The 23,082-nt window shown below is 36.1% G+C and overlaps 1 protein-coding gene across 4 annotated transcripts in view; it reads right to left on the reverse strand.

The window, feature by feature from the left end:
* Nucleotides 1-315: 315 nt before the first annotated feature.
* Nucleotides 316-23,082, reverse strand: part of Gabrb2 (gamma-aminobutyric acid type A receptor subunit beta2) — a 219,265-nt gene continuing 196,498 nt past the window's right edge. For all 4 annotated transcript variants that reach the window (XM_003473348.5, XM_003473347.5, XM_063230739.1 and 1 more), the window contains one exon: nucleotides 316-6,260. In XM_003473348.5, coding sequence (XP_003473396.1) covers nucleotides 5,913-6,260 — 348 coding nt within the window. In that variant the 3' untranslated portion in view covers nucleotides 316-5,912. The remainder of the gene's footprint in view (nucleotides 6,261-23,082) is intronic.

The following is a 23,082-nucleotide window of genomic DNA, read 5'->3' on the forward strand; positions in this document are numbered from 1 at the left end:
TTCCTTACTCTTTCTTTGAATAAACAAGACTTGATCAGAGCACTGTCTTGTCTCCATTCTTCATGTCTCTTGTCTCTTCTCATCCCCACTGCCCCTCTAGCGTCTACGTTAACTCACCCATGGGCTGGGACAAGTTAGGTGGCAAAAGGGTCATATGCCTAATACGTGGAAAACCAGAGCTCTGATTCAAGTTTTCCTAATGGCAGGTGCCACTCTCCCAAGCTTTTCACTTCTTTTCACAAAGACCATAATTCTACAATGAAATTCACTTTAAAAGTTAACAAACATATTCTGGACACAATGAAACAACACACACAAATTTTTAATTTTTATTTATATTTCTTAGTTCAAGAATTACACACTAGCCAACATTATTATATATTTACATGCTGAAACTGGCTGCAATAAGTTTAAATTCAAGAAAATAATTCTTATGTGCTATTCTTTTATAATCTTCATTTTTTTTTTTTACTATCTCATGTATCCCAGAGATTTGGATAGTCCTGTTTTTAGAAAGACATGAAAATAGATGCAGTGATATCCACTTATGTTTTGCATTTTCTAGCCATTGGAAAATGTGCATTATGTGCATGTAAGAAAGGCTACAAGGTAATTAGTAAGGCTGATAATCACTACATTGTGAAGAAACTAGAATATCACCTTTTATAAAAGGACAGTTCAGAACTATGTAAGGACAGTATTTATAACAGAACCATTTAAACACCCATGCAAATAAAATTTAAAGTATTATGGAATTTAAATTATAGGTAACCAGCTTTGAATTAATTATGTTTAAAATCAACACAGATGAACTCGATATTGAGTAACAACAAAATCGATACAAGCTGATAAAACCGTCAGCTTGCTTCCAGTGGTGCAAGGACAGAGACGTGGGCATCAGATTAGAGGACGTGTGACGGGGTGATATTTGGCTTTGGAATTCAAAGAGTGAAGTTTTCTGTGTTCATGATTTTCAATCATATAGATCACAAAAATACCCTGAAAAGCAACTTAAAATTTCATGTCAGAATTCTGCAAATAGCAACAGAAATTGGTCTTCAATTTTCAAAATTTCTAAGCTGTTTAAGAGTGCTGCTTTCTCCCTCCTCCACATTTAAAAAGTGATTTCTTTAGGACAGTGTTTTCTTTAGCATTCTGCTGACCCCTTCCTAGTTTTAATGATCTTCCTAGTGCATTTGGAAAATATTTTTTAAACCTTTGGTGTGAAGCAGTGTCTTTTTCCCCCCCATTTCCTCCCTTTTTTCTTTCATTTTAAAAATAATTCTGGAGTCTTTGGTTGAAAGGAACAATACTATCTAAGGACAAAATGCTACTATTAACAAAAGTCTTCTCTACCCATTTTGTGCAACAAATTTCTGGAGTTGTTATGAATAACTATTTTTATTTTCTGTAGTTCCATCAATACAAACTTTTACTTTTTGAAAATTGAGACAAAGTGCAAACTTTGGTTTCTTGTACTCTGACATATAAAAAAAGTCTATGTAATCAATAATCATTTTTTCCCATTTTCCATTTCTAAAGGCTGTCTCTTGGTTCTAACTCTGATGACAAAAACCCTCTTCTAAAGAGGGAAAGAATGAGAGTAAGAAAGCAAAGAAGTGAAAAGGACTCTGTCTTAGAGAAAGAGAGAGAGAAAGAGAGAGAGAATGAGAGAGAGAAAGAGAGAGAGAGAAATCTAGATTCAGAGGGCAAACTAAAATACTTCTAAGATTCCCAAACCATTTATGTAAAAGGGTGTTTAAATTACTCTGCTGGGGCACTCCAGTTACTGTACTTTGGAAAAACAAATAAAAATTAAGGAAAAAATCTACACAATTATTTGTATCTATGGACTATTCATTTACAACATGTTTAATTATTTACATAATAACACATCAACTTAAGCCATAAACAGAATTAGCATGTTGTCTTACCATAAAATACAAATTAGAAGGTAAAAATATTTAAGAAATCTGTTTTAATATTTACACACGCTCAGTGAAAGTTATGGTGGCTCACATAACATATATTCTGTACAATTAGCAAAATGGCATGATTCCTACAATTGTATTTTTCCCTAACCAACATGGTGGGGTTTAGTTTTGTTTTCTCTTTTTCTCCTCCTTCTGGGAGGAATTTTCATTTTTCATTCTCTTAAGATTTTTTTTTTAAATTACCAATGGACAATATTATTTATGTCCTTGACAAAGAGAGCAATTAGACAAGCAAATGAGAACTAGTTAATTTCTATGTTCTGAGGTACAGTACTATTATACTTTTAAACTGCAATGGTTCATAAGACCTGTAGGCATTGATTTGCTGATAAAGAAATGCTCAGTACCCTGTATTACTTATTTCAATGTGTTGATTGTTGGTTGCCAAATTAAAAATACTCATATACTGGTGTAATGAAAGAAACAAACATATTAGCTTATTCCTTTTGTTTTCCAACATATGAATGCATATATATGTATGTATGTTTACATGGATCTATATATACACATATATACATATAAATATGTTGTAAGACCTGTTTTTATTGGTGGTGTTTTCCTGCTTCTGTTCTTGAAGTTAATCATAGAACTGGAGCACAGTGACCTATAGAGAATGGAAATTGTCTTCTTTGCCAATTTAATGCAGGTCTTGCTTAAAATATGTAACTCATTTCTTCATACATTCCACTGTACTTCCTTTACATGTTGTGCTTTTGAAAGCTGACATATTTGTTCTGTGTTCCTAATGCTAAAATATAAAGTCTTTTGGTTTACAAACCATCATTATTATTTTACTTAGCACTGTTTTTGAAGAAATGAGAAAAGTTCTGGATGGCACTGCTTGAGTCTTTTCCCATTGTTAAATTGCAATAGAAGGAACTGTAACATTCCTATGCAAACACATGATTATGTTGCATGAGTTTTCAATTCTGAAATGCATTTCATACCTACTAGCAGTCATGTACAATATATACAGATTGAGATCAAAGATTTCATTTAGATTGTGCATTTTAGAGTCGGAATTTGCCTATGTGTTTCATGAAGATGAAAAAACACCTTAATTGCTGGCTATTTGGCTGTTTTATAATCAAAAGAAAAACTATACATATGTATAAACTAATAATAAAACCATTTCAGAATTGCCAAAATGCACCATTGTGGTCCTTTAGTTTAGTCACTAAATATCAAGTTGGCTGGTCTTCCTAGATTTGTCAGGCCTAGCACCCTTCCTAGCATTTGACGACTGCATGTCAATTCAACAAAACATGCTTTAAGAATAAATCCTATACCTACTGTTATTTCTGAACAAGATGAGCCAGATTTTTCTATTTACATAGTTCTTGAATGCTGTACTTTTCTCTCTAGGGCATTTGTTCCAAGGCCTCATCTCTTCTCCTTTGTCTGGTTTCTTTGCATCATACAGAGAGCAGAAATGGATTCCTGATCGTATGCATTTGAGACTCATGCTATGAAGATGCCTCTATCCATTTTGATCCAGATCCCTCTGTTGACTTCCCTAGATATCTGAAATGACGGTGGAAGTGGAAATGACAATATCAAGAATTTTTATGGCTTTTACAGAAATTGCAAATAAGAGCCCACTTTTAGACTTAGGCTCTGAGTTGTCTCTAGAAAAACCATTCCAAAACGGCATTTTAGAGTTGTGCCCCTGAGTTATTGATATGCTCCTTCCTGCTGTTTTCTACTCAGACTTTACCCCCAGGTGAGAAGGGGTAGGCACTTTTATTAGTGTGATGTCCAAAGATGGTTGCCTCGGAAAAAAGTGTGTCCCTGTAGAAACTTGAAGAATCTCTATTCTGAGCATAGATGGAGGAAACTTAGAGTCTGCCCAAAGATTATACTCAGAGATATTCAAGTATGTAATCAAACAACAAGATCAAGATTTCCTTACACTGGTGGAAAGAAAATACTATCCCACTTTGGGGGTAAATTCAGAATGTTGAATGATGTCTTTTTAAAATTTTCATTGTTGTTCTTTGATAGTTGCAATGGAAGAGCAATGAGACTTCAGAATATTCCAAAATAGTAAATCATGAAAGGAAGAAAGCATCACTTTGTCATAGTAAGGTACTAGCCTTTGCTCCCATGCACAATTAGGGACATTACTCTAAAAAGAGGCATTATTTTTTTAAAAGGAAAGAGAAATAGCACAGTACTCCTCTGAGAAAAGTACAGTCAAATCAATAGTCAAATCAATAGTCAAATCAATCTGCTTACTATAAGTAAACCAAAATTTGAGCCTCACATTGATAGAAATAAAGTACATTTGCTTCTTTTCTTTTCTGTCAAATATATGAATGTATATATCCAATTATTATAAAAACTAACACAATGATGTAATTTAAAAATAGAATTAAATACATCTTACCAGCCTATCAGTTAAATATTTTTTCTGTAATATTAACCGAGGCTCGTGACACTCATGTTATTAATGGAGCTTTGTTGTTATCTTATTGTTCACCATATGTTTGTTGATTGGCAGAATGCAATATACACAAAATAAGCACCCTTAAAAAACCAGAACCAACAAACCTACAAAGCAATGGCCTTTGTGCACATACTCAGGAAAGTTCTGCTTGCTTTGAAAAACAGAAAGATAAATTTCATTCTAAATATAGTGAAATTCATTGTGAAAATAAAGTTCATTCAATCTCTCCAAAGTTTTACTGTGGCCATCATGTAGGAATATAGTAGAAGTTTTGGAAGCAAGAAAAGCTGCAAAGCAATGAATATACCCTCCTTTTGAAATACCCTATTAAACTCAACAGGAAATTTACATGGAAATGTTACATGGAAATTTACATGGAAAACAGCTGATCCTGTTTGAGGAAAAACAAACTGTTAGCTTTGTCTGGCTCTATATCTGTATATTTGAATGACTCCTGATCACATGTGAACGTTTATGATACTTCTAATTCTTCTAACTTTTCTATTTAATGGCCATCTTTGGGTTAAACTATAAAAACATCTCTAAGTATGCTGTTACAAGCTTCTGAGTTTGGAAAACAAATGTCTTTTACTGTGCACTTTCTACTGGACATGGTGTGTGTAGACCAGATGCTGAGTTGATCTGACAAAGGCCACACTTGCTTGTTTGCTTCAATTTTGTTGGCAGTCATCTCTGTTTTTGACCCTGCTTTATGTTGTTAACTCTTATTTTAACTACCTACTAGGCAGCATTCTTGCAAAAAAAAATATTGGCTGCCATGTATGATGATGTTCACAAGTCTCTCTATGTCTAAGTACCAAAATGAAAGACATCATTGTTCTTGATTTCCTGTGCCCAAGCCAACAAAGAGGCCTAATTGGTTTCCTGGATCTCTGCCTTGTTCCTCGCTCTGTCTCTGTACCCTGATCCTGCTCTACTTACATGAGAGAGAAACTGCTAGTCCAGTGAGAATTATCTTCCTATGACACTGCATCACCTTGAGAAGACCAGCAGAGACCGTCTTGGAGCTACGAAGCTCAAATGATATTGCAGATAATGTTTCATACGCACAGTGCTGACTCAGCAGCATGTCAACCTCAGGAATGAGATGAACGGTATCTGAATCTGATCATATGGTAATACTATTGAGCCTTCTCAGAATATCATCTGGATATTTCCCCTCTGGGTAGGCTACACATTAAGCAAATAAAGTAGAATGCTTGACTTCAGTTTTTCCAGCATGTGTAAAAATTACTTGCATTTCAACCAGAAAACCACAAGGACCTTAGAGTATTCATTACTGAGCAGAAGCAACCCAAATGGTATGAAATGGACCACAGGATAGGCCAGCAACTAAGGTATTTTAGCATCACTTTGTCCTGGATGGATGTGTTCTCCAAGTCCTATGTCAGGCTGTACAACTGTTTTGAGGAGGAATCTAGTCCTTGCTTCTCGTGGAAGGCTGTATTTTAGTTCACATAGTAAAGCCAGTAGACGATGTTGAAGAAGGAGAAAACCACTGGGAAAAATATACGGGACCACCGATCGATGGCGTTCACATCAGTCAAGTCAGGGATGGTGATTTTCAGCTGGGAGGCACGTCTCCTCAGGCGACTTTTCTTTTGTGCCACATGTCGTTCCAGAGCATTTCGGCCAAAACTATGCCTGGGCAACCCAGCTTTCCGATACTGGATGCTGGAGGCATCATAAGCCAGCATTGTGCTCCTAGGGTCTCCAAGTCCCATCACAGCCTCTGATGTGGTCATTTCGTTTTTGATCTCAAGAGTGCTCAGTAGAATGTTCTCATGTGGGTCCATCTACAAGAGAGAAGAGTCAGAGAAGACACTGAAAACAGTAAGATTGTATTGGTGCTTATAATGCAAGAAATTAAGGCTCTTGAAGTTGTATTTATGCTAGGACCAAAGAAACAAGATACGGTACTAAGCTGTTTGAGTTTGAACTGTGGCTCTGCTGCTATAAGCTACTTTCTGTTTCAGGTTTAGCATCTATTAAATGCTATAATGATCCAATCCTCGAGGATTCCTATAATATCATCATGTATTAGACTGTTGCTCAAATAGCTTTTATTATTTCTATTTAAAGCATGCAGAGAAATAGAAGACACAGTATTCTTTAAAAGAATGTGTAGCCTTGCTATGAATATAAAACATTAAACTGTACTAGATATGAGAAAGAGTCAGGGAATTGGTTACTGAATTATGCTCATAAGAGTAGCCTAAGTATAGATGAATTAATAAAAAAAAAACTAGAACTAAAAGTACTGTGTAATTATCAGGTGCTTGCTATATGTGACAGGCATGTTTTTGTGTAGTTCTCTTTATCAGATACTGCCTAACACCCACAGTGATGAGATGTTCCCTTGTATTTGCAATGTCAATATAAATAAGGTAAAGGAATAGTTTGAGTAATATAAAGCAAGTTGCATGTAACTCACCAAAATATAATGGAATTGAAAATAAGGAATTAAAAAATAAGGATAGGATGACAGGAAAGATTCCTGGTGGTGGAGACATGGTTGAAAATGGGACTGACTTGAAAGGAAAGAGAAAGGATAGGATGGGGGAAGCGTAGACTCAACTCAGCTGAATACTTGACTGTGGAGTGGGTTTCAGTTGGTTATCCAGCCATGTCTGTTAATGTCTTCTTATTGCAAAGCTAAACATAAATGCTGAATATTGACATAATGATTTCAAAATATTAAATTATTATATTGTGCTACATTAAGAATCACATGTCTTAATTTTTAACAGGCCTCCATTGCTACAGATAATAAAACCTAGCCACACTTATTATTAGTATTAGAGTATATATATATGCTTTAATGGCCAATCAGGATATATCAAATGCCTTTAAAACTTTTGAAATTATAAAATAAGGACAATATGGCCAGCAATAGATTCTAAATAAATACTGACACAAAAGATATAACCAGACAATCAGATGATATAATGCTCTGAGCTTCATGAGTTAGGTAGAGGGTAAAAAACGCTAAGATTATATTTTTTGATTAGCTTTATTTTTTATTTTATTTATTTATTTTTGGTATCAGAGATTGAACTCATGACCTTGTGCTTCCCAGGCAGGCGCTGTGCTACTGAGCTATATCCCCAGCCCTAGATTAGCTTTAAAATATGGTTTAATCACTTCATATTATAAATTCAAATATAAAATCTTTTGATAATAGAAGCTATAAAATATGAAACATTCTTGGACACAAGAGTTGACCAGTTCATCTTTGTCCTCTAATAAAATATTCTACATGTTTGATTTATGGTAATATTTTGCTTTGTGGAGTGATTAAACAAATATATTTTATTAAGCATAAATATTGATTTCAAATGGAGGTAAAGTTTGGGGACCAAATAAATGTTGAAAGAGTTTGTCAAGATGTGTCCAGGTCACAGCTGTAATGATGAGTTCCCACTCTTTAAGTGGGAAAGGAAGATCGAATGTGGGTGGTATGTTCTAGTTCTTTGCAGCAACATTTTGAATGATCTTAATCACCCTTTTATTTATTTTTTATTGGTATATGGATGTAGTATATAATGATTACATTCACTCTGGAGAATTGGTATATGTACATGACATTTCTTAATTCTTCCCCCTCCCTTTAAAGAGCATTTTTGCACTTATAGAAGAAGTCAGTCATGACGTTTCTCAGAGTCACATATTACTAAATGGAGCTGGAATTCAAATCTTCATGCTTTGAGAATGGAAAGCCTGGAAGTGGGAGGCTGTAGCTTTGCAACATTCAAGGCAAGTGAGGTTGAGGGAATTGGGAAACATTGTTCTGTGTTACTTTAATGGTGTGTTTCTTTCTGTCTTTCTCTAAATTATCGACTCTTCCTTTAACTACCTGGAAAATCCGATTTTTGCAAAAATTTTCTGTCCATTGTCTGGGAAAGCATTTATGACTCTCCCCTCCTCAAACATCATAATGTTTATTTTCCTATTGACCAATTATAGTAAGAACAGTTATGAGTGGGCAGCAGACCTGCTGAGTTAAACGTATAAAGCAATAGCAACAACATAATGCAAGTGACTGACTCCAGTGGGCTCCTATTCAGTGAGGCTTGCTCTAAGTTTAAGATGAACTATACGTGGATAATTTATTGAATATAGGTTTTCATCGTATTATGTATGGAATTGAAGAATTGAATTAGATAAATCCTGAAGCCTTACTATTTATTTATTATTCATTCATTCATAATTTAAAAGATACTGAATGAAAACCCACTCTAGACCCAATGCTATGCCAAGTATCACAGATACTTTCCTAAAGAAGACAGTATTGCTGCTGGATCCAGAAAGAAAACTGAATTTGATATCAAAAATAGTAGTTTTTAGCTCTTCTATTTATTATTTTTGAGCCTTGCCTGTTATACAAGGTCTCTGAGTCTAGGTTGGTTAAACTATGCTGGGATATAACAATAGAATTTTTGGAGACTAACTCAACTAAAACATGTGAGAAGAATCTGAAAATCTAAAGCAGCATGTAGAATTAGTTGTTAAGACATGCTGTAAATGAGGCGGATAGACACAGGATCCAGTGACTAGGCAAAAAACAACAAATGAATATGGCTAAAAAACTGAGTAGGTTTCCTAGCTGTGCTGTCTCACTTTGTATAAAGCAAACACTTAGAAAAATCATAACTGATGTTGTGGTAAAAATGTAATAGCTATTCACTGAATGAATAGATGTGATCTTCTGGAATAGATACGGGTTCTGACTTTTTTGTAGGCAAAGCTAATCATATCATCCCTCAGTGATATCGCCAACCTCAGGAGAAAGGTGTGGTATCTGAGGAACACTGACATCAGCCCATGCTAATCTTTGGTGCTACTATATCATTAATACTATCCAACTTTAAATTATGACCGTGGATCGAGGCTCAAGGAATAGGTTAAATTGGACAAGAAAAATAACATTTTTCCCAGATACCCATAATCATGAAGTGGTGGAAAAAGATAAAATGTACCTATCTTTGTTATTTAGCTTTCAATTAACGGACATATGAAGGAGTCTCCCAATAGGTTGTAATGGAGCAGGGGCCACAAAACAGTGAGGCCCTGATACTGATTTTCTTATCTTGTCCTTTTAAGGACCAGTTTCCTTCGCTACCTTCTCATCCTTTCTACAAAGCTTCCCATCCTTAATTCTATCCTTAAAAACAGCTGAATCCCTTCTCTGAACAATTTGCTTACTCTTGGGATTGCCAATATTGGGAGTGCTTTGAAGGTCTAGTAGGATGCCTTAATTAGCACCTGGAAGTGCATCTTTTTTATTTTTTTGCCAGAAAGGAGGGACTAGGACAGTGCTTTAAGTTTGACTGTAGACTCAGACAAGCTGAGTTTTGATTCTGAGCTGAACTACTCACTAGCTTTGAGGCCTTGGGAAAATTATTTAATGTTTCTGAGCTCAATTTTCTTATAGCGGGAAAATACCCATACGAATCTCCTGGAGTTGTTAAAAAATAATTAAATAAACTGAATATACAGAGTACTTATTCCCACTCTGGACATAGCAAGAACTTCAAAACTCATCTTATTATAAAAATCCAATATATAGTTTCTGAATGCAGACATTTGATAGTCTACTATAGTTTTTTTTAAAATGTCATTGGCAGGTAAACCAGAACTTTGAAAATATTATATTTTCTTTGCTTTTGGATAACTAAAGCACTATTTTATACCTTGGGTTTTTAATCATGCATAATTAAGTTTATTACACATAATAAATCTGGACTGAGTTATTCCTAAATGTTGAGGTAGAGTCATGTTTCATGTCTCAGGTGGAGAGAGAGCAGCAGGCAGACAGGCCTTACTGGGCGTTCCATGCTCACAGAGCTCACCAGCATCCTCCCGACTATGAACAAGAGTGGAGCCAGAGCCCAGGGCCAGAGATATCTCCAGTGTTGGTGTGGAGGAGCAGGGGCAAGGCTGGCTTGTCTTTTCTCATGACACTCTGAGTTTGTGCTGTCATACACAGCACAGGAAACTGCAATCATGTGTTTCATGTCTGTCATCCCTGTCAGATCCCTCTTCTCCAGGCTGGCCCTTACAAGGTCTGGTTCATTCACTGTTGTGGCGCCATGCATCTGCATGGCTCCAGATGACTTCATGGTGGGGCTAATCATAGAGAGGCTTGCTGAAGTTTCCTTAGGGATGCATAAGAATGTCTGGAGTTAAATATGTCACTAAAAGTGCAAGCAGGTGTAAGGTCCTTTTGCTGTGGCAGTAAGTAGAGAAGACATCTGTTCTTTGACAGCTCATCAGCTTCACTCATTGCACTTTCTGTTTGGAAAACCACCACTTCCCCAATTTCTGTTTCTCACCCTTGTTCTGGAAGTAAGTCAGTGACATCATGATTGGCTCCTGATATCATGACTGGCTCAGTGACAGGCAGATGACCTTTTATGAGTCAGTGCTATTTCATGAGCCTTCAAATGTCTACAAAAGAATAATGGTTCTCAAACACCATCACTGGATTTGCACCAAGAGATATTGTCTTAGATATTGCCTTAGATCTACGGAATCTGTTAAGATCTTCTAACCATAACGGTCTTTATTTGAAAAGGCCAACAGACAAAGACAATCCATGACCTGAGACTACCTAACTTACCGATATGAAGCAAAAATACCCTTTCTTTCTCCCATTTTCCCCTCTTTTCTTTTCTTTCCATCCTCTTCCTATTTTTCCTGCCTTTCCTTCTCCTGCTTTCTTTTCTCTATCTCTCTTTCTTAAGCCAGAATGAGTTGGATTTTATGAGACTTGAGACCTAAAAGATCTCACGATGTAATTTATCTCATTTAAGGGTATCAATAACTCCATAATATAAGCAGAAAATAATATAAGAAAATATAAGTGGAAAAGGAATCGCAGGAATTTACTTATAATAAGAACTTTGTATAAACCAAATTGGAATGTAGGAAATCCATTACAGTGATAAATCTTCAGTATACAAACCATTGTTAGGTTTCAATATTTTTTTCTGGGATGTAGCTGCTAGACTTGAGTAGCTGGCTGTACCTCGAGGTTTTTCTCCATCTTGTTTATTTTTCTCTTCAAAGGATACAAATTATGCTGAGAACCAACTTACAGGCTCAATTGCTAAAATAACAGAGGAAATCAACAGGCTCTTTTACATGTGGTTTACAAGTGGAAAAACTTGAAGTAAACTACCTGTAAGTTTATTTTTAATCTTCTTTATTGTTTATATTAATGGAAAATTGTTTTTAAAATTTGAATATTAACTCAATAACCATTATTCTTCCTTTGTTTTTCTTCAAAGCACCTCATTTTATAAAGTGATTTTTTTAGGTGACTTTTTAAAAATTTTTGAGCATACTGACTACAACACAGGACAGGCTGTATTTCTATTTGATAGGGCAGGAAACTGAAGCTCAGGAAAAAAGGTAGTGAATTACTTAAAATTTTCAGTTAATAAGTACTAGCAAAGTCTAACAATACGGGCTGTTGGTGATGATCCTAATGCAATAATATCCAACACGCCCTCCAGCCTGTCTTGAAAATTAACCAGGGATACCTGACTCAAGTAGTGGCTTCGTGGGTAAAATCTACTTTAGTGGTTTCTAAACTTGAGTGTATATCAGTGTACCCTACAGAACTTATTAAAACAGATCTCTGGTCCTTACTCAAAATTCCCAAGTCAGATATTCTAGAACAAATATCAATAATCTGCATTTCTAACAAGGGCCCAGGGTACACTGAGCTATTGGTCCATGGTGTACACAACTATAAATAAATAAGGAGTGGAGGCCACAGAAATAGGGAAAAAGATGAATGTGCTGACCACAGTCCATAGCCCCCTTGAAACACAGTCTGCATGGAGAACATCCAAAGCTTCCATTTATGAAGTATTTATTAGAGCCAGGCATTGAAAATTTTATGCAATTATCATTACTTCTTGATTTTGATAATTACCTATGAAAGAGGTATTATTAATATTTCCATTTTAAAGACATTGAAAGGAGGATTAGGGATATTTGGTGATTTGCCCAGATTTACATAGTTAGGAAATAGTGGAGCTGGTGCTCCATCTGTTTGTTCCAAGAGTCCTGCTCCTAATCATCACATTATATAATAACATAGCTCAAACCTCACTCCACTGTGGGTATTATCTTGGAAGGTCTTCTCTATAGTAGCATATACTAAGGTGACAAGTTTTAGAAAACAGACACAGCAATTATCATGTGAATTTTAGCGAAATTAAAATTCAGTTGCTATGTAAACCTTTCATGATTTTTCTTCACTTGAGCAGTGAAAATACAGGAGGAATCATTAATCTGTCCCTTCTTTGTTGCAACATTAATGAGAGACAATTCCCTTTATCAGAAGGACTGTGTGGCAATCTCTATTGTCCTGAAACCATGCCAAAATATTTATCAAATTTTCCTCTTTTGGTATTTTCATCTGCTCAAAGAGCTGTAAGAATTTTATTGACGGTGCTCAAAACAACAGGGAGGGAAGCGAATGCTAATGAAAGGAAATGAAGGGGAAATAGCCCAGTGAATCTCAATAAGCTGCATTTTCAATCAATTCCTAGCTGACACTGGGCTGCTGGTCTATAGTTTGTATTTGAAAAACCACAAGTCTACTGGATAGGGCAGAGGGGCATGGCTGTAAATGAAGAAAAAGAAGCAGATAAGTAATAAAAAAGATGAAGGCTCTGACAACAGTCCATGCCACCACGCTGAAACTGTCACACTGTGTAGATAAATTGCCCTTTGCAAGAACCTACCCTATAAGCCTTGTCTAAGTACAAAGCTCTATTCTCCTTGCTTTCTGGATCCATCTGACCATGAGATTTTTTGGAAGAGGTTCTGTTAAGCAGAACAATGCCAGTAAAGAAGGAAGTCTCCTGTTTCTCTTCAAAAATCTGTTCTTGAAAGAACACTTTACCTGAAGTTACTATGACTGTCAATCAAGAATCAAGCACTAAACTTTGCAACAAACAAACAAACAACTCCAGATTTATTTTCATCAGGATTCCAGAGTCTCCCTTAGCCACTGAGAATGAAGGCAGTTTGCATCCTGACTGGATTGGTTGTGTTACTAGGTAGAGAGGGAGCAGCTTCTCTAACGTGTTGCTGTGACTAACCTGTGCCACAGAGGGTTCTAACAGGATCAAATTCATGTTAGGGTTAATCATGTGTGTTGGGAGGTTTGTATGTTCCTTCTTCTTGTTTTTCCTCAGATATTTTTCACAATTAGGGAAGAAAAATGCAACTCCATTTTGAAATTTGAAAAACAATTTGGCTTTACAAATTGCATTAAACAGTAAGCTTTACTTTTATAAAATCTTCAGTTAATTTCAGATTTTGGTTTAATATTGTTGCCTTCTTTCTTCTACCTTTGTCTATGATAGGTTTATGCTCTGGAGAATGCCCATATTCTAGTTTATAGTCATGGATTGAAAACTGAATCATATCCCTTAGTAACCAAACAACCTCACAGGCTTAGAGGGAGAACAGAACTATTTAATTCCTAGTTCATGTGGGGCTTATAGTTTAGCAGCACAGCACCTGCCTGGCAAGCACAAGGTCATGAGATCAATTCTTGGCACCAATACATATATACATATGTATAATACATACATGCATTTTAGTTCACTACTCATAACAATAACAACTACAAGAGGAGTTACAAATTGCAAAAAAGTCTGAGAAATCTTAACTGTGCAACTTCCAATGACTGTGACTAGATGTGAGTAGGAGATGTGAATTTATCTTTCATGAAATAACACTTTCACCTGTGAGACTGAAAATGCTAAGGCAGTGAACAGCTAACCACCTGGGGACATCCAAAGTGCATTTAAAGGGACTGCGCTAAAAGCAAAAACAAAGCAGAAAAACAAAACAAAACAAAAAACAACCAGACCTAGCATGCATGCACTTGTTATTAGAAGAGGTAAAAGAAAGTCACTGATTAGAATATGAAATGGATATTCTAAGAGAGCAAGAGAAGGTTAATGTCTTTGACTCTTCAAATCCGTTAACCAAAATGAGTCAACAAACTACAACCAAAACTAGGAATTTAGAACTGGAATTAAGTAAAAGAACATATTGCTGGAATACTGAAATAGCCGCATGAGAATAGTTACTTTCTTAAGAGTTACTGAAGAGAGGAAAGGGGATTGGGGGCAAAAGAAAAAAGTTATATTAGGTACAGATATAAATTCCCTAAGATGAATATGTTCAGTATGTAAATCTAAGATGTGCCAATAAAATTAACTTAAAAATAAAAAAGAAATACTGTGAAATAAATACCAGTAACTCTAAAACATGTTATCATTTAGTTACTCTTGTTGTGATTTTCACCTTTTAAATTTTCATGGTTGCACATATCTCAAGGTTTCCTTACCAAATACTTTGTTAAAGAATCATATCAGTAAATTCATTCTCTATTGATGTACAACTTGCATGATATTCTTACTCTAATGTCATCACAAGGTGAAAAATTCTACTTTTGACAAAATCCATCTAGTCAAGGAGGTAAGTTAAATGAGCTTGGGGAGGCTTTAGGCTATTTTTCTGAGTGATAATGAAGTTTTCTGAGGAAAAGTAAGGAGGAGGAATCAGGAGATGAAAAAGAAGGGTAAGATTTTTCTCTCTGAAGGACACTATGAGATAAGGCTTTGATAAAGTTGTAATGAATACATAACCAGTAATAAGAGAGTCCCATGACAAGTATGAGCTCTCCAATGAACAGATAACTGGTACCCTTTGATCCTCCCCATACAGTTTCCTGCCTCTTTCACATCCCATGAGCAGAGAGAATAGAACAACTGCCTCAGAGATGAGAACAGCTTCCACCCCTGATCACTCACTCTTCAGGGCCTCAATTTTGATTTGTTGTTGGTTAGTGGGTTGGTTGATTGGTTGAGTGGGTGATTAACTGATTGGTTGGTGCAGGGGAATGAACCAATGCTAAGAACTTGCTTTACCACTGATCAATGTCACCACCACTCCTTGCCTCATTCTATTTTAAAATCAGACAAATGCAGGTAGAGTAAGGGAAGCTCTGCTAATTCCCTCCTCCAGGTTCCAGCCTCTTGCCATGAACTCACTACACACGTTTCCCTGGAAATGCAAACAAGATGGACAGGAGCCGTCTGGCTGCTTGCGTATCTCTAGTACATGGATGTAAAGTAAGTATTCAAAACAAAACTTGTTAAATTGAATTTTTGAGAGGATTTGCCTAAGTCTGAGATAACACATTCAAATTAGCTTAGGGTTTCATTGCTCCCACGGTTCTTGTAAATAGTCACTGTACAAAAGAGAGGAAAAGAAAGTGCTCTAAACTATATAACTGCATGTATATTTAAATGTATAAGATAGAAAATGATAGCACAGAGTTTTATTGGATCATTGAACAGAACTGTTTGCAGTATCATTGTTGGAATGTCCACTCTACAATGCTTTAATTTTGTGACTTAATTATTTCTAAGATGGCAATATGTAATCCATTAACTAGTGATTTCCTACTGCGCATTTTTTTATTCTGTAAATCTGTATAACTTGTACCCCTTCACTGTTTTTTTTTTCTTTCTTTTCTTTTCTCCTTAAATAAAAATTAATAAAAAACAATTAAAAAAAAATTAGCTTAGGGAGGCTTAGTGACTTAGTGAGAGTGTGTTAGAATAAAAAATAAAACAATGTTGAGGATGTAGTTCAATACGGAGGCCTTGAGTTCAATCCCAAGTACACACACACACACACACACACACACACACACACACACAGTGAAGGCATTGTAAAAGAGAATGGAAGAAATTGGTTCCGTGGTAAACTAGATTGGAAAATATAAACCTGCTTACTTGAAGGGCATTTAAGCCCAAAATTCTAGGTATCATTTTGGTGGTCAAAATCATAGCCAAGGGTCCATTGGGTGTGATACTGACTTTCAAAAAAATAATCCTTCTGGTTCCCTTTAATCTGCAATTATCAATCACCTGTTTTTCTTATGTGTGGGATATCACATTAAGTAGTACAGATAGAGAAAATCCCTCTTGCAAAAAATATCCTGTGGTTTTAGAGAAGGTCCAACACAAAGTACAGTATGATGTCAACATTTCTTTTCCCCAGATGTAAATCCTTGCTGTGAGAATTCTGCAGGACCCTCTTCAGTGAAAAGTTTTAAGTGCTTTTGAGTGGTATAATGTCTTCCATTACTTTCACTTACAGAAACAAATTAATTTCCTCATGAAATTGATTTCTTTTTTATATGTTAATTTGTATGAAATATATTAAGAGTAATATAGAAACTGCAGGCCACTGAATTTTTTAAGTGAATGTTTAGATGGATATAGAAGAGTGAATAATAAGGTGGGGAGAGGAAAGTATACTCAAATAGTTATATTTAATAATTTTAAAATATGAATAAAATGCATGATGAGTGGAATAATTTCTTTTAGAAGGTTGGTAGACTTCTTTCTGGGTGCAACTTCTTAATAAAATAAGAGCTATTTATTTTAATTAAAGTTTCATCTGCATTGTATGGGAAAAAGATAGGAATCACACTGAAAAATCCGAAGACAAAAAACATGAAGCAAACTGTACTTATAAACATTTTTTTCAGTCAAAAGTAGCTTCAAATTATTGGAAATCCTCAGGAGGTATGGGATGGAGCCAGGCTTTACAATGAATTTACCTAAGCTAAAAACTCACTTGTTTGTTTTAAGAGACAAGGTCTCAATCTGTTTCCCTGGTTGGCCCTAAATTTCTGGTTCAAGAGATTCTTGTGCCTCAACTTCCAAGTAACTAGGACTATAGGAACACAACATTTACTTTAAAACTTAAATTTTAAGCTTTCTGCCAAGTTTCCAGGAAGTAGATATGTGAATCTCCACCCAATCTTGCGTGTTCACAGAAATTTTAATACTCGAGAGCTTCCCTCCTAGGAGGCAATGGCTTGCTCTGCTTCCATTTTCATCTGTCTTACTGACTCAAACGGAAAGATGATTGATCTAATCTTTTCAATACCAGGTTCAGGAACCTAAAAGCATCATGGGTGATGACTTGTTAAAGCTGTTTATACAGATCTTCTAACTAATAATTTACAATTTCCCAATCTATTTTAAAAATAATACCATAAAAGACATTTATGAATTAAAAACCTTTAGTGGAAGAGGAGCTACATTCTCCTGGGCCTCACATCCATGTTAGAGATGGTGACTGCCTCCCTCACTGCTAGGGAAAAAGGGTGACTATGGCCACTGTCCCCCATGCTCCCCTAGCCTCATCACCTTCCAAAGCTACAATGGTAAGAGATAAATGTGGAAGTTGATCAGACTAAATTTCAAGATGTACAAAGTCATGATTTACTTAAAGGTTGTCATTTAATTCTTTCCAGGTAATAAGGAACTTATGATTTTCTTTCATTTACAGGTTTTGAAACTGGTTCCAACCTTGTCCTAAAAATGAATCTTGATGGGCTTGGATACACAAAATTACTTGTTGACTCATTTCTCTTTCAGAGGAAAATTATAATTCATTTGAAGCTCTCAACTAGAAGCAAAAATATCAAAGGTTCTTTTTTGTCTGTCTTAAGCAGGTCACTGATGTTTTAATCCATGTGAAATTTAGACAGTTCCTTATTCCTAGATCTTCACTCAAAAAGAGAATCTCTCAGCCCACTGACTTCAAAATATCCCATCTAGATATAACCAGCTCGCTCACAGCCATGAGAGACACCCACTCTATCCACGTAACATTAACCTCCCTATCTTGTGGTTTTCTATTTAATGTGTCCCAGAAGCCAGAAAACTGACCTCAGGCAGAGCATATGGGCAGGACTCTTGTGGACAGAAGAAAGAGCAGACCCAGCAGGAGGGGATTCAGGTCCACAGACATGCAGAGATACAACCACTGGAGTTGTGTCCACAGATTCTGAGTTTGGTTGGTTCTTGAGGGGTAGGGATCTGGGGGTAGTGCCAAAAAGTGGATCTCTTTGACAGAGATAGGGGAAAGTAGGGTGTATGGGCTTATACTGATTTACTAATGAATTCTGGGAGTGGAAGTTTATATATGCATTTAATACTTTCTAAAATCCTTGAGAAGACTGGGTTAAAGACACTAGCACAAAATTGTGTATAAGGTAAACTATCTAGCATTCCTGAAATTCAGTTTTCTCAATTATAAAATAAAGATTAAATGAGATAACTCATGTAAAACACATAGAATAGTACCACATACGATAAACACAAGGAATATAATTTTTATTTTTATGCGAGTAAGGGTACAGAGGAACTGAACTTAGTTATGTCTTAATCAGGAAAGGTTTGGTATAACAAACCAATTTCCAACTCAAGTATCTGCAGACTTGGAGGGAAGGAGATGCATAGCTGTTGTTCATTCACCTTACAAAAGCAAATAAATGTGTAACTCTGGATAGGAGTCTCTTAGCTATCATCTTTATAGCTCTTTGGCAGGGAACCTCCACTAGGGTGTAGGCTGTGTGAATCTTTTACTCAGACTCTGCCAGGAAAGTGTCTAAAGTTGAGACCTCATTATTTGTAAGAAGAAAAGAGACTGAATATTGCTTTTTTTCCTGATACGTACTTGTTTGAGTTTTTATCCTCATAATTGCAGAGGCAAAAAGTAACTAAAAATATTTTATTTTGTTATCTGCCAGCAGGATCAAAGTTGGGAAAGGAAAGCTTGCATTCATCAGCCAAACTAAGTTTTACAATTATTTTCAGCTTCGTTTATTTATAGGAAATAAATCTCTGCTTTCCAGTTTAATGCCTCTATGGAGAGAGTTTCATTATGATGATAAAGATAATATGAAACTACATTTTATAGATTGTTTTTGTACAATGCTATATTTTAAATTCTAATACAAATAAGAACACTTATATGGTTAATTGACTATTGAAGACATGAACTCTAGCTTCAGCCTTGAATTTCAGCTCCTCTAGTTACATGCTATGTGACCCTGGGTAATATTCCTGGCTTAGTCGAGACTCAGCATCTTCATCTTTAAAATTAAGTTGCAACAACTTATCCTTAAAATAAAGGTTCACTGTTTCGAGGGCTGTTTTGAGATGGAGCTAAGTTATTTAAGGAATGCTATAGTCTGGATCTTAAATGTACCCAAAGTCATCTATTAATCCCTATCCTGTGGTTCTACCTGGGAAGTAAAATTTAAGATGCAGTGCTTAGTGGGAGATGTTTTAGCCCTTGGAGGCACAGCCTTGAAGAGAACACTGGGAGCCAGCCCCTTTTCCACCTTTTCTTTACCCTGTTCTCTAGACATCATGTGAATGACTGTGCTCAGCCATGTATTCTTCCATGCTGTGCTACTACATGTCCAAAACATTGAGATCAATTGGTAATGAACTTAAATCTTCAAAACTGTGAGCCAAGTTGCATCTTTTCAATTTATAATTGATATATTTTATGTATTTGTTATAGTAACAGAAAACCGACCCAAACCTAACTTCACATCTGGTATATCATTAAATGCTTAACAAAAGGTAACCATGGTTGTGAGCCTTGAAACTTTAAACTGCTGTGACCCTGAGATAAAAGTCCTTATTGATGTATATTAACAGGTAAAACTAATCCCATGTGAAGGACTAAGTGAACTTTGTCTATCACAAGAAAGAAAATGGTTGTTGGAAGTTTGGAATAAAACAGAAATCTCCAACACTCCTTCTGGATAGGAATGAGCAAGCAGGGGCTTGTTGCTAAGGGAAGTTGTGCTCAGAATAAGAGAATGTTACCAACATTTTGACTGAATGGCTCATCTCCCCGCCCCAGACCCCTCCCCACTCCTGACCAAGCATGTTTTACACAGGCTAGAGACATTAAAAGTGGGTAGAGAATCAGAAAACTTCATGAATAAAAATTGAAGATAGTAATTTACATTCACATCACATAAAATTCAACCTAGAGGCATGGCAAGATTGTACGTGTGGGTTCATTCTGAAAATCAGTAGTCTTGCCAGGCAACTTCTGTCATTGTGGATTCATTGTGTCAACTTGAGCAGTTTGGAAGCTTAACTAAGTAACTCGGCAGTTCTACATCCTAGAGTGTAGATGACCTGCTCTAGGGTAGCTGTTTACGTCCTAGGGTGTTGTAATGGTTGATTGACTGTATGAACTTGAATATAGAAGTTAAAGTAAGAGACTCAACAGGGGACAAGAATCCTCACTTTGTAAATATGTTGAGCTTGTGAAAGATGAGGGGACTGAGCTGGTATCAATGCCACACCTGCCCTAGAGTGGATGGCTTCCCATGGTGTGCTACCACAGGTCCAAAAAATTGAGATCAATTGGTAATGAACTTAAATCTTCAAAACTGTGAGCCAAAGCGGCTTGCTTTGGCTCTTTTGTACTCTTGTTGCTTTTGCTGTGTTCTGCCACCTTGAACTGTTGTCCTTCTGCCATGCTACCCTGCCTTGGAGTCAGTTGATTATGGACTGAAACTTCCACAAACTGTGAGCTAAATAAATCTTTTTTTTTCTTAACTTTGTTTGTCAGACATTTTGTCTCAGCAACGAGAGAAAAGTAATCAAGACAGACTTTACGTAAAATTTAACCTCGAGTCAGGGTAAGACTGTGTGTGGGTTCATTTTTAAAATTAGTAACTTTGCCAAGAAACTTCCATACTGTCCAACAAAACTTTAATAAGATTTCCCTCCATTTAAATCACTTGTGTTTGCCAAAGTGTTTTCATATCTTTTAACTCACTGCTTTCCACAAGATCTAATGAGCTTAAAAAGATCAAATATGAACTCCCTCATCTCATACAGGAGAAAACTTAGACTCCAAGAAATTTCTCTACAAAAGTTGCCAAGCTTTCCAGAGGCGAAATTAGGTGAAACTCCTAGATTGAACCCAACTTATATTTTAACTGATTTTTCCAATTATAGAGCTGAGAACAGAGATTTTGACACAGTGTCTAAAGTAATCTGTGATTAAAATATGTAATTCAAAGGGAAAAAATCTAGGTTTACCTTCCAGCTTTATCTTGTAGCTCTATCTAGTCCTAGTTCTGTCACTTACTAGTTTGTATGATCCTGAGTCAGTCACAGAAATCGGTGGATTTCAGTTTCTGCATATTGACATGAAATTTTTGCGATGACATTCTGTGTTCCTATGTCTACGACAGGCACTGATCAACCAGCTGGTCCCACAGTCAGCTACAGAATATTCAGTGCTCAGTGTGGTACCGTGAGTCAGTGGGAATTGGGACTAAACAATAACTCATCTGCATCCCTGGAAAAGGTTCTTGCTATTTACTGTAGTTCACAGATCAGCTGCTTTGGGATGACTGTAAAGTTTTTGAGAAATGTGGACTTGTGATCTTTGTCCTAGATGTACCAAATAAGAATCTGCAGTTTAACAAGTTCCCTGTTCACTATTAAATATATTAAAGGTTGAAAGGCACTGGGATAAATGAATCTTTAGGTCCCTTTATCTTACAGAAGTCAATGATTATGGGATTTAACTTTTTCTTTTTGCTTCGGGAACCTTGGATGGCTGTTCAAGTAGTCTACTTGGAGTTTTCAGCCTCCATCCTCTTTATATAGAGAGAAGAACAGAGGAGTTAATTGGTGACTGTTTCTATGATCTCCTTTAAGGATGTTGAACTAGTCACAAAGTTCCAACTAATTTTTCAGGGGAGAATGAGCTCTACATGGCAACTATGAAATCCACCTCAGTCAGGGATCCCTTGCATAGCTGCAGTCTGAAGGCATCTGGGTCTTTGACCAATAAATTATCCCAGTGAAGATTTGTCCACCCTTGCTCCCTAACTCTCTGGGTTAGGAGAACCACTGTTTATCTGACTTAGTCCTGGCAAGCATTGTTTGGTTCCATTCTAACACTATATTACCCTTGGATCTGAGATAAAACAATGATGATAAAAAGCTTTATGAAACACGGACTACAATTTGAGATGGAAAAAATACAAAGGGCTTTGGAAGGTGGAGAGAATGAACATCACATTCAGTTGACAGTCTATTTGTTGAAGAATAAAGTGTCAATTAGACTCTGGGTCAAATATTAAAAACTCAAAGTAAAACAAAAACAAATGAGCTCAACCCCAGGTTTCCCACTTCTAAGTTGTTCAATGTGAATTTGTTACTCCCCTCCCGTCCTCACGTTTGGTCACTAGTACAGTTTTAGAGGATTGTAGGAATATTTTGTAAATCTGTAAGTTTTAAACTTCTAGAATGCTTTGGAGATGTTGCTAATGTTTATACTTCTGGACAATCAGGAATTCTGAGTAAGTAATTAAGAGTGAGGCTAAAGACTCTACTTCTGATAGTATTGTTTATTCTTATGTGGTCTGAAGATGGCCTCTGCTGTGCTGTTTGGGGCAGAAGATGATGAGAGGCAATTCAAGTAGAGCACTGAGCTATTTATTCTAACTTCATTTAAACTGTGGGTAAATACCAGCTTTTCATAGACAGTAGTAGTTTAGATATGGAAGTGACTTGCTCAATGTTACACAGGGGGCATGAGCAGGGTTAGAACCTTTTAGACTGTTCCAGAATGTTGTTTTTCTAGCTACTCATTTTTCAGAGGTGCCTGCTTGGAACAGACTGCGGACCAGTGCAAGTAAAATTACTATGTATCATCAAA

The sequence above is a fragment of the Cavia porcellus genome, unplaced genomic scaffold (assembly GCF_034190915.1).
Source record: "Cavia porcellus strain 051 isolate PalLab524CR breed Dunkin Hartley unplaced genomic scaffold, mCavPor4.1 scaffold_19, whole genome shotgun sequence".
NCBI classification, from domain to species: domain Eukaryota; kingdom Metazoa; phylum Chordata; class Mammalia; order Rodentia; family Caviidae; genus Cavia; species Cavia porcellus.